Genomic DNA, 13,179 nt, shown 5'->3' on the forward strand with positions numbered 1-13,179 from the left:
TTATTATATCTTCAAAGGAAGCTTGAGAATAGGATACTGTAAATTTTATTTCACAAACGTTCGTCATACACATTATGATACATATTTACAAACATATTCTTAGTTTTTAATACTTACACTTACTTTTTAGAGACACAAGTCTCGACTATATTTTCTATATTTCATCACAAATCTACCCCATTCCTTGATTAGCCAAGAGAACTTTGATCATTTTGTAATCATTAATGTTTTTAAAGAATCAATAGCTTCATGATCCTAGATCAGCACCCTCAAGAACGTGGAAAACATACTACGTGACTTTTCTTACGAGATTTTCACACATTCGGATGTCAGAAGGTGGTAATTGGAAAATTAAAGTACACTATAATAACAAACTTAACCGTAAATACAGACAATGGGATATGGTATCCACAAGGCTGTGGCCGATAGATTTTCGATAAAGACTCTTTACTTATAGACACAGATATACTATATGCCAAAAAATATTGAAACAACAAGCTTTCGGAAGGTGTAATATCTCGTCGCTAGATCTTAATAATGAGTAGAGCACTCTTTGATGTTGTCACAGCTTAGATTCTAATACTAAAATCGGCCACCAATAGTTGTCCACATCTTGCAAAGTAGGACCGAATGCAGTACGACTTTGGGTTATATCCCTGCCGCCCCTCAGAAGCTGTATCAGAATTTTACGAACAGATTCAGATGACGGTTCTGGGCTGCCCAAATTTTAATGGACCAAGGATTAATTTTGAGCAGCCAAGATGATATTTCATGTTAGCAAGTCTACAGTAGATTTGGATGTTAAAAGTTCATACCACGAATTATACATCTAGTAATCAATTCTATTTAAATGTGCCTGAGCTCATTGCTTTGAGACTTCTTGATTGGCTGGTTGTGACAACAGCGTCTGGAACAAATATTTTAGTTTTAAAGATCTTTTTACTTTGTAAAGTGAAATAAATTGGCTGACTTTAAGAAATAGAACCTTGACTGTGACAAATTAATCACTGTGATTTGAAGTCACATCAACCTAATTAGTTCGATGTCAGGAACCCGTGAACTAGAACCATTTGAAGACAACAATAAATGGAATCTTGGGTAATTTTATCATCTGCGTGGTAGAAGAGATTTTGAAACTATACATGCCACTAGTTATATCAAGTACTGACATTCCATTTACCTTTTAAAATTTTGTAATTTTTAAAATGAAATATAGTAGTTTAAATTACCTAAAAATACTTTATTTTTTGCTGCGGTATGTGTGACAAAAGCTATGATATATATATATATATATTGTAATATTTCAGTTGGATTTTTCTTTGATTTAAAAGTACTTAAGTTTTTAATTCGTAAAAAAGATACACAGGGAACACCCTCCCCCCATATATATATATATATCGAAGAAACTATTACCAAACAATGATGTATTAACCTTAAAGAGTACATGTATCCATCTTACTCATTCCACTGTGTGTGGTCTGATTCCCATTTCAATAGTTTGATCTGGTTTCTTCTCAGTGACGTATTTCGAGCAGCTATATGTCTATTGAGACCAATAGTGCTAATAGAATTGTTTTTGTTATGATTTGCTAGTAATAAGTTTATTCAATAAGCTTGAGACAACATTCACATTTGTATTTACAACAAAATCATTGGTGTGATTTGTACTTGACATAATTTATCCCATAAAAAACATACCTTATGTTACTTAACACCACGCCTTCAGTGATTGAAAGCTTATAATGGTAAAAACTGTGTTTCCATACCTGTGGTGAGCACAGCACAAATATTCCATTGTGTAGCTTTGCACTTAACAACAACCAAACTTTACATCACTTTTAAAAACTTTTGTTGTTGTTTTCTCTAATACCTTAATTATTAGCAGTACTTTTTTCCCACTGGATAAAATCCACTTAAAAACCAATATCCAAAGCATTTCGGAGCTAAGCATTTCATCAAATTGTATCACCAGTTTTATGTATCCTCTTCAGACTCTTGCATACAGCTCTTCTTGAAATATGGAGTTTTTTCACAATTGTTCTCGTGGGGTATCCCTGAACAAACAAAACTTTAACTTCTAAATGTTTATAATGTGGTATTTAAGTCCTGAGTGTCATGAATGGATTCATGATACTACTACTACTGAGTATAGTTTGTTTGTTGAATTTTACACAAAGCTACTCGAAGGCTATTTGCGCTAGCTACCCCTATTTTTGAAGTGATCGACAAGAGGAAGGCAGCTATTCAGCACCACATTATAATGCCTTCTAAAGGTGAGAGAGCGAGTATGTTCAGATTGCGAGTCGAGTACCCTAACTTCCAGACTATGCCAGCCCCCCCTGCCATAATATGACTAACTTTACTTTTATAGGCTTCATATTAGCTCGGATCTTTTTATCATCATTAGTTGGATAACGATCATTTACGATAATAATGCTTAGAGACGGTTTGAATGGGTAATGAAGAACAACTTTAGTTTTTCTTCATTACCCATTCAAGCCGTCTCCAAGCACTATTAGTCTCAAAGTAGGTTCCTCGTCATCGAATTTGAATCCTTTACACTGCAGACTATCAACATGTGACTGTACTCTGATACATTAGTTCTTCTCACGATAGAAGAGAGGCATTCCTATTGCATTTGCATTTACAGGGGGAAAGTGATATAAGGCGGTCAGTCTCTCTCTGTGAAGGCCCGGCATGGCCAGGTGGTTAGGGCACTCGACTCGCAATCTGAGGGTCGCAGGTTCGAATCCTCGTCTCACCAAACATGCTCGCCCTTTCATCCGTGAGGGCGTTATAATGTGACGGTCAATCCCACTATTGGTTGGTAAAAGAGTAGCCTAAGAGTTGGCGGTGGGCGGTGATGACTAGCTGCCTTCCCTCTAGTCTTACACTGCTAAATTAGGGACGGCTAGCACAGCTAGCCCTCGTGTAGCTTTGCACGAAATTCAAAACAAACAAACAATGAGTTAAATTGGGGCCATTTTACCTCATCTTGAGGTCCATTTTATCCAGCTTTATAGGCAAAACGGCCCCAGTCACAAGAATTGCATTATTTCAAAAAATTATCTATAAATAACATTTATAATAAAGTAGGGTTCATTTTAAGATATTTTACTTTTAATGGCATTCATCTGAATTGTCAAATTGCATTCAAAGTTAAGATGGCCGTCTTACCGCATTTTACCCTATCCTTTTCCTTCACTGTTTCTATGATTATTTCAAATACAGTATATACAGAAAACTGTAATGAAAACTCTTTACAGAAGATATTACATTTCGTTTACATTTCACATAGAATTTTACCAACATTTGTACTAAAGTTGTTAACCCTCACTGTAAGTTTAAAGTTGTTAGCATATTAATCACAAGTAGATGTCAAAAATTCTTTGAAGTGATTCACTAGATATTACATTCAAATATCCTTGCGTTATCCCCACTTAAACCTTTACGAGCAAAAATAATAGATAATGGCCTCTCAATATCCTTTAGTGTCTGAATATCTCTTGAGACTCATAAGATGTACAATGAATTATAGTAAAAAAATGTAGATGCTACTTCAGCAGAGGAGAAAAAAACAGTAGGGGTAATTGGAGTGAATAAATCAAATGCTGATTGTTTTTTGTTTGTTTTTTAGGTTAAGCACAAAGTTACACAATGGGCTATCTGTGCTCTGCCCACCACGGGTATCGAAACCCGGATTCTAGCGTTGTAAGTCCGCAGACATACCGCTGTGCTACTGGGGGGCGCTTAGAAGGAATACTTGTTGTAGGATTGTTGAAGTAAAATATACTATTTTTGTTGCTTTTATGATACTAATAAATTAATTAAAACCTGAATTATTGTTATTGAATTTGAATATTTCTCAGAAGGTTGAGTTTTTTCATTTCAATCATATTTATTCTGTGAGATGGGAGAGTAAAGATTCAAATCATTCACAGAAAAAAAATTGTTTAATGGTAGAAAAACTCGTTTTCTCCATTTCTCATGGCCTCAAATATTAAAAATGATAAGATATTTCCTCCATTCGGAGTAAATTAATTTTACAACGAAATCATCAAGCTATTCTGCATTATTAGATAAGTGAGTATTGTGATATCAGACGATATAATTGTTTTTACATTGATGTCTCGATTGTATGTTGTTTATTAATGATCGTTTAGTTTCTACATAAAGTCCTAATTTAAGTTCTTGTTTTTCCGATTCACTTCGATACTACTTTTACGTGATTTCATCTCTTCTTATGCTGCTAGAAATGTACGTAGTTTTACAGAAATTATAATTGTTTATTTTCTTCCATATCTATATCAGTTTTGTTCTAAAATATTTGTTACTTCATGTGTGTTTTCATATTATCTTATTTTTTGCAAAATATACTAAATAACAACAACATTATATATAATATGATTATTTTACTAGAATAGACTACTGTTGATCGTTGCTTGACAAAAATTTGAAAGTTTGAATCAAATGTTCACGAGCCCAAAAAGTATTCCACGAATACAGCATTGATTTTGTATAGTAATCCGGACTACGAATTCCATACAAACTATATTGACGCACTAAATGCAGATTATACAATACTTGACCTATATGCAACTTTTAGTAACAGAATGTATTGTTAAGTAGCATGTTATAGTACTATATTTAAATGCTAAAACGTTCTCAAAATCGTCTTAGTGCTTATGAATTGATTTCAGTTGTTTGACGTAAGTCATTTCTCTGCAAAGAATACTGAAAACCCGGTGTAGAATGGATTAAAATATTGTCCAAATTAAACGTCACCCCACTCACTGTAGCATTTGTATTGAAATATTAGTAACATAAGCACTTTAAGAATAGTGTTGTGAATGACGAATAGCATAATCAAGTTAATTAACCTAGGGAAGTAATGTAATAAAATGTCAGCATAACTTCGTCAACCTAGTACAGTATTATAGTGAAATACTAATGGCATAATTACATTAACTAACCTTGGGCAGTAAGGTTGTAAAATACCAAATGCAAAGCGTCGTTAACCTAGTACAATGTTATAGTGAAAACTTAATAGCATAACTGCGTTAATTAACCAAGAACAGTATTGTAGTGAAATATGAATAGCATAAATAAATTAACTGACTTATTGTTTGAAACGTCATATGCTGATAAAAGTGCTTTTTGTTATGATTTGCTACACCAAAAACGCGTGGCCCTAATATCCTATGGCTAGTTTGATTTAAATAAAATATGGTACTACTAGTTGATTAATAAGATATTATAGTGTAAAATAGGCTCAGCATAACCGCACCGCCCCAATTAATTAAACTTTGTTTGTTAATTAAGGTACTAAACACGTATAGTAAAACTATCTGTAATGTACAGTAACTTGATTGAACCAGTATGCTATGTCTGTTGTATCCTAGCCGGTCAAAACAACCTTGGTATCAGGAGAAAGGCCTCTTCGGCACTAGATATAGATTAACAAATAAAATTTGGTTGACATATCATTTTTCACTCCATCTCACTTTCACAAAAAAACTCTCATTAATAATTTTGTTAGTAATTAAAGCTCTGCCTGACTTTACTAACAATAGCTTTAACGTTAAATTACTCTACACAGGACTGAATTGTACTGTTACAGCAGATTAAACATTCGATTAATTAATAAAACTATAGTTTAATTTGCTAACAAGAGTGTTCATACAAACTTACTCTATTACAGCAGTACTGAATTGTATTGTTACAGCAGAATAAACATTCTATTAATTAATATAGGTATAACTTAATTTACTAATAAGAAAGTTCACACTAACTCTATTACAGCAGTACTGAATTGTATTGTTACAGCAGAATAAACATTCGATTAATTAATACAGCTATAACTTAATTTACTAATAAGAAAGTTCACACTAACTATATTACAGCAGTACTGAATTGTATTGTTACAGCAGATTAAACGTTCGATTAATTAATATAGCTATAACTTAATTTACTAATAAGAAAGTTCACACTAACTATATTTTAAATCCATTTGGAGCTTTAATAATTAATCGAACGTTTAATCTGCTGTAACAATACAATTCAGTACTGCTGTCATCAATAATGTTAACTTGAAAATAAACTTACAGGTAGAATTACAACACTAAAGTTGGTGTTCCTCCAGCCTGCAAGTTTCTTTTTACGTTAACGCATTCCACGTTTAAATTACATTAAAACAATAACACTAACTTACTCAATGCAGTAACGGCAGATTAAAAGTTAGTTATTAAAACTTTAAACGAACTTGCAAATAATAAATTTAATCTTTAGTGAAATTAAGATAAAAACAAATTAAACGTTCATTAACCTTTCACATTATATCGACATGCATACAACAGACGACTTATGTTTTACTTGCTATACTAGAACTTTTAGCGGTGAATAAAATATTAGATCACTTACAAATGCATTTTAAATTTATTTTGCTTTCAATACATCGAACATTATTATTAATGAGACTAATTCATATGCTACTAGCGTAGACAACTAATTGTATTTACCACATTATACAGGAGATAGCAGGTGTAATACTAGCATATGTCTATCCTGTGCTAACACGTAAGCGTAAACTTCTTGTTACTCTCCCCAGCAGAAGTAAATTACTAGAAAGACACAACTTTAGATTTAACGTTTCGTTACTCTGCGAAGTGATATTAGTTAAAGTATCTGGATTAGCTTACTCACTGTCACACTTCAGAAGCTGAAACGCTAGGATCAGATTTAACTTAAGTTAATTTGTAAATCAGTTTACGTGATTGATATACAGGCAGCTGATCTCGTGCAAACTTACTAATTACCTCACAAATTAACATTCTAACAGCTAAAAGAGCGTTGATTTGCTTATTGAAGTACTTACCTGACACGTAATCATCAGAGTGAACTTCAGCTGTTGCCGTGATTTATAAATACACACGCTAGCGACCGATTAAACTATTGAACCATTGCGGAAGAGAACCACAATCAAATTTAAGTCACGTGATTATCAACATTATGTGGGATGTTAAGAACAGTTTAAAGTAGAATAGCTCTCGCATTTTACTTGCAATAGTAACAAACTTAGAAGCAAAACAAGTGTTCGACGATCTAACTGCTAGTTATTAATAAGTGCTTTAATCGGTGTAGAAACATTCAAGGTAGCATTGGGAAGATGTTGTTTTTATTGTAAACATCAAACGTCATGTAAGAGTTATGTACAATATGTATTGCTACAAAACTCAGTGACTCATAGAAACTTTATCACTCAGTGCTTGTAATATGTATAGGTTACAAAATTAAATAATATCGCTTATAAGATTTATGTAACTAATGTATTAAGAGTTAGTCTTCTCTTCTCCATACATATGAATTACACAAACTTTTCTATATAAAATTGTGTTGAATAAATAACATAACTGATCAACAAAAAGGAGTGTCGTCTAGTGAAATATCTTTCAGTTAAAACCGTGTTGATATTAAGTTTATGAATATGCACTGAATTCGTGCAGCCACTTCTAAGCTACTGTAGATCCTTTATTCTTGCAGTTTACTGTTTAATTTTTAAACTGTTGTCTAAATAAGTCATCATTTTGTAAAGTGTTATTTTGAAATGTTGGTTTAGTATAATTTTAGCATTATGAAATTAGAAAATGAAAAACTTTTGTTTTTTCTCTTTGATTTTTATATACTAATGAACTGAAATGTGGGTATTTCGCCAGTAGTAATAAGATTTGTTTCAATACTGATCTGATAACTGATATATGAGATATCTGCCTTAAAAGGTGTTTTAAAGTAGAAATAATCAAAACTACAGCATCGCATTAACAAAAATTCTCTTTATGTTAAAACTTATGCAAGATATCATAAGAAATTCATTCCAACGTAAGACGTTATTACTTTAAGAAGTATAATTTTTAAGTATTTGTTCCATGAATATTAAACAGATATATAGTTTAACTTGTATACAGAATATCCAATTTTATTCATGTTCTCTGACTTATAGAAAGAATATTAATACTAAATATAATTTTTTGTCAGTCTTCAGGATTAAGTAATCTCGATAGTTTTATGTTTTTATAAATATAAAAGTTTATAATAATAAAATAAACAATAAACTGAATCTAATTTACGAAATATGGAATGAATATGTAGTTGTTTTTTTAACTAGGAGAAACGCTCTATTTTACCTGTAAAAAGTTCAAATGTTCTGAGGTTTTTAGTATAGCGTTTATATGCTTTAACTTTCTCAGCCAGTATTGTATACTTTATAAAGAAATAAGTCGATTTCAGATTTTACAGAACGTTTCATTTCAGAATCGTACTAGGGGAGACCGGGGCTGGATAACTCACCTTTTGAATTTTTAAATACAAGTCATATGTGAACATCAAGATAAAAAAATCTCTATACCAACATAAACGCCCCCAAGTGGCACAGCGGTATGTCTGCGGACTTACAACGCTACAAACCGGGCTTTGATACCCGTGGTAGGCAGAGCCCAGATAGCCCATTGTGTAGCTTTGTGCTTAATTCCAAACAAACAAAAACCAGCATAAACTAGACATATTTTTCTCTTACATAGCAAAAAACAAATCTCTTACCGCTTTTATAATTTTCTCAGAAATGAACATAATTGAAGAAGGTGTACTGTGTATCAATCTACCTCGAGTAAGGGGCAAGTTAATACACAGGGTAATGTAATGAGGGACTTGCAACAATTTTAATTAATTTTTGTAAATTTTTTTCCAATACTTAAAGATTATTTCAAAATAACCAAAATGAATTTAAACATTTTTGTAATATATCTATTTTTGGCTTAAGAGCATAAAAAATGCGTGCAAATTTCTCAATGGGTGCTGGTTAACACGCGTGAAATGTATCAACGTGCCCCAAGTCGCCATTTTGCTAGAAATGACTTGTGCGTGCTGTCCCAGTCATAGTTATCAAACAAATTTATGTACCATTATATAACCGAAATAATACATTTTTAAATAATGCGTAACTTAAATTATCTTGACAAAGTATTTAATATAACATAACAAATTTATTCAGTAGAAATATTTACTTATGTATGTGAAAATATCAGTTTTTACTCCTGCACACAACAGAGGCTTCCGATCACATTGAAACTACAACAGCAAGTGACGCATGTTTGGATGTGTTAGTGGTCATGATATCACGGCTACCAACTTCAGCATATGACAGTTATTGACATTGTGTTACACCATCCCTGTAGCCAACCAGCCCCAGGTCGTCCCTATCTGTCTGTGGCACTCTTCAATAAAATGAAGATTTGTTTGTTCAGAATTTTGTGCAAAGCTACACGAGGGCTATCTGCGCTAGCCGTTCCCAATTTAGCAGTGCAAAACTAGAGGGAAGGTAGCTAGTCAAAAACCACCCACCACCAATTCTTTGGCTACCATTTTACCAACGAATAGTGGGATTGACTTACATTATAACGCCCCCACGGCTGAAAGAACGTGCATATTCGGAGTGACAGGGATTCGAACCCGAGACCTTCACAGTGCGCGTCAAGTATCCTTACCACCAGGCCATTAAAATAAAGGGTTTGTTGAACATATTCATAGTGGTATACTATTTTTAACTTACTCAAAGCTTTTAATTCCAATTTTAAAGCAAAAATTTACCTCCTGCGAAGAGTATGCTTCAACACAGAGAGTTTGGGGGTCATTATTGTTACAGTTATTATGAGAACTTTAAAATATGTGGTACATATTTACAGAAAAGTGTTTCTAAGAAACATCATTAGCTTACTTCAGCAGGAAACGCGTATCCACCGATCATATGTTCTGAGCCTCTGTTGTCTTCTCGTCCGTAATGGATGTGGATTTGTTGTAAACGGTACTTGTATGACAGTGGACCACCGGTGACATTAACTACGGCTACTTCGGGGGTCGTGTCGGCGTCAAATATAATGCTGTGGCCAGTATTGCGGATGGTCCCGCTCACCTATCAAGAACAAAAAAAAAAAAGACAATTTGTTCAACTATTAGACGCAACACATATAATCCATCAATTGGAGTCGCAAATCCTTTGTAAACAACACATGCAACACCAATTGGAGTCGCAATCCTTTGCAAGCAACACATCAATTGGAGTCCCAATCCTTTGCAATTAACACATACAATTCATGTAAATGGAGTCGCAATGATATTAAGATTTTTAACAATTGTGAAAATTTGCTCATTATTTCTGTCATATATGTAATCCGGAATTAATATATGTTTCTAGGGAAAATGAGGATACTTTGAGTCTTTAATGCAAGAAGTTTGAGAGGATATTTTGAGGCTTTAATGCAATAAGTTTGAGAATATTCTTTGAGTCTTTAATAAAAGAAGTTTGAGAGTATACTCCTAATTTTTCATTTATTTTTGCACAGTACACGATAATTGAACACGTGTGTTATGTTTTTGTTGAGTTACGTACTATTCTCTGCGATTTTGTTGGCTGACAAATTATTATGGCTAATACAACTCGTTTTCCTCCGTTATTGTTGACACATACTGTTAACGTATTACACTATTTTTTTTATAGATTCACACGTAATGACACTTTCACACTACTTTGTAGTTGTTATTGATTTGAATATTAATTAATACAATTCTGGCATTACTCTGCTTTTGTTAGGGATTCGCTCTATGATATAGTTTTTACACATTTTACATATTCTCTAGGTTTTTATGGTTTTGCGTGATATGAGCATTTTATGCCTTCCGGGTTTTAGTTGATTTGTATGTTTACACCTACTTCAGTTTTAATAACACTATCTAGTTGCCCCCCAGTTGCACAGCGGTGTGTCCGCGGACCTACGACGCTAGAAACCGGGTTTCGATACCCGTGGTATGCAGCGCACAGATAGTCCATTGTGTAGCTTTGTGCTTAACTTCAAACAAACAAATACTATCTAGTTTTTAACTGATTTGCGGATTATGTTAAGTTTCACAGTTCCCTAGGTTTTTATAGATTTGGATATTTTGTGAGATTTATTCCTTCCTGGGTTTTTTTCTTGGTTTACATATTATGACAATTTGTATATCACCATATGTTTATATTAATTTGTATATTTTGACAGATTTTATTCCTCTCTAGGGTTTTTTTTTCGTTTATGTATTATGACGTAGTTTCGCACTATGGCAAGAAGAGTTTTTTCTGTTGAATTTCTTATTCAATATTTTAGTTGTTTAGAGTTAACCTAAAAATGTCGCTCTAAAAAGTGGGATATTTGACAAAATCAAATGGTTGCTTCGTCCGTTTTCTAGAACATCTTTACGTTATCTGCTCAACAGTAGTTCATTTTTCATTGGGAAACTTTTAAACACATCTCTCATTCGGAGTTTGTTGTAGGGCAAGATATTGTTATCATACTAGTATATATATGCTTGTTATGTACCGTAACTTCAACAGTTACAAAGAAACAACTAGCGCTAAAAGTTTTAACTGTTTAGAATTTTTAATGTTCTTGGAGACGACTGGTAAGCAATACATAACCGATTACTCCATGTCAAAAAAAAGAACTTATTCAAGTCATAATACTGAAAGGTTGGTTGAAATAACCCATTATTTTATCTACAATAATGGAATGTTGTTATATTTGACTCAAAGAAATAAATGTTGCTCATAATATACAAAATAAAATAATCGACAATGACATTTAGTTCATAAAGAACCAGAAGACCTCAGTTTCACACACTATCAACAAAAAAATGCTCTAACTGAAAGATTTAGAAGATACAGCTGTTGTATGAGATGAGGGGGAAAAATGTTGTAAACCTGGATAAGATAAAGATGTGCTTTAGATATACAAATAAAAATAGAACGAAAATTTGCGCTAGGTGATTAACTATATAGAGAGAAAATGGTAGTTTTTACTTCTGCTAAAATGGGAAACTAAGTCTGAAAAGATTGTCAGGAATTATTTGAATGGTGTTCTTAATGGCTTTTCCTTCCGTTAGTTACACTACAGAGATTCCAGTAGAAATACTGCTAACAATTAATTTCTCCAAACTGGACATAAAACCTCATTGTCCGTTAGAGTTGCTGCCATTTGATTCACATATTCCAGCTAAGAGAAACGGTGTCGTTTATAGGCTTGATTCATACTAAAAAGAGTTTATTTTTTTACATTTTATGTCACAGTTACACAATGTAGTTTTGTGTATAAGGTTTGTAAAGTGACGATTATTAGACAAAAATAGCTTCTGTACTTTTTAAGGATGTTTAAAAAACTATAAGAGAGAATGGTTTGTTTTGTTTGTTTTGAATTTCGGGCAAAGTTACACGAGGGCTATCTGCACTAGCCGTCCCTAATTTAGCAGTGTAAGACTAGAAGGAAGGCAGCTTGTCATCACCACCCACCACCAACTCTTGGGCTACACTTTTACCAACGCATAGTGAGATTGAGCGTCACATTATAACGCCTTCACGGCTGAAAGGGCGAACATGTTTGGTGTGACGGGGATTCGAACCCGCGACCCCCAGATTGCGAGATTAAATCATAAAAAAAGTTGGGCACGGGGCTAGCAACTCCACCCCGTGAAAACCAACCTGCTACAAGTAACTGCAACAACAATTTTCCGTTGGTGAGGTGTTGTTACGGCTCTATGCTCCACTGGGAGTTTACAGGAATAAAAAAAAAATGCACATTGTAAACATAAATTTGTAAGTATTTAAATATGTGTACCTACAAAGAGTAGCTGTCAATTTATTAATTAATGGGAACAATAGGTATTGATCAATGGCTCAACTACAATATATGCACTCTATTCTTAATGCAGCAAACACATGTGCGTTAAAAAACATTCTTAAGAAAGTTCCACGAATATTTTAAGCCTCCGACAACTAAGTAAAGAGCTGTACTTCACTTTGCATGATTGTGGAGCTTTATATCACATATGTTATGGAAATTCGGTTTAAGTCCAGTGATCGATTTTACTTTCAAAATTGTTCTCATTAAACTAATAACGCTTCCTGTGAGAGGGATTATTACTTTTTCTGGCAGCAAACAGTTCGAACCCCAGAAAAATTCGTCAATTTGTTTACCAAATCTGGACAAGAATTTTTATAAAAACAATAATAAGCACTTATGTTCTAAATCATTTCCAGTTACATTAATGACTTTTCACACATATATTTCATAATTATAAGATTGTTGCTCTAGTCATCCGAGA

General features: G+C 33.2%; 1 protein-coding gene across 1 annotated transcript in view; it reads right to left on the bottom strand.

The window, feature by feature from the left end:
• The window catches only part of LOC106475285 (carbonic anhydrase-related protein 10-like), a 145,010-nt gene that overhangs the window by 30,999 nt on the left and 100,832 nt on the right, over window positions 1-13,179 (bottom strand). Inside the window, exon 4 of the mRNA XM_022380953.1 lies at window positions 9,767-9,961. Within this exon, the coding sequence (XP_022236661.1) occupies window positions 9,767-9,961 (195 nt within the window). The remainder of the gene's footprint in view (window positions 1-9,766; window positions 9,962-13,179) is intronic.

The sequence above is a fragment of the Limulus polyphemus genome, unplaced genomic scaffold (assembly GCF_000517525.1).
Source record: "Limulus polyphemus unplaced genomic scaffold, Limulus_polyphemus-2.1.2 Scaffold6, whole genome shotgun sequence".
Lineage (NCBI taxonomy): Eukaryota > Metazoa > Arthropoda > Merostomata > Xiphosura > Limulidae > Limulus > Limulus polyphemus.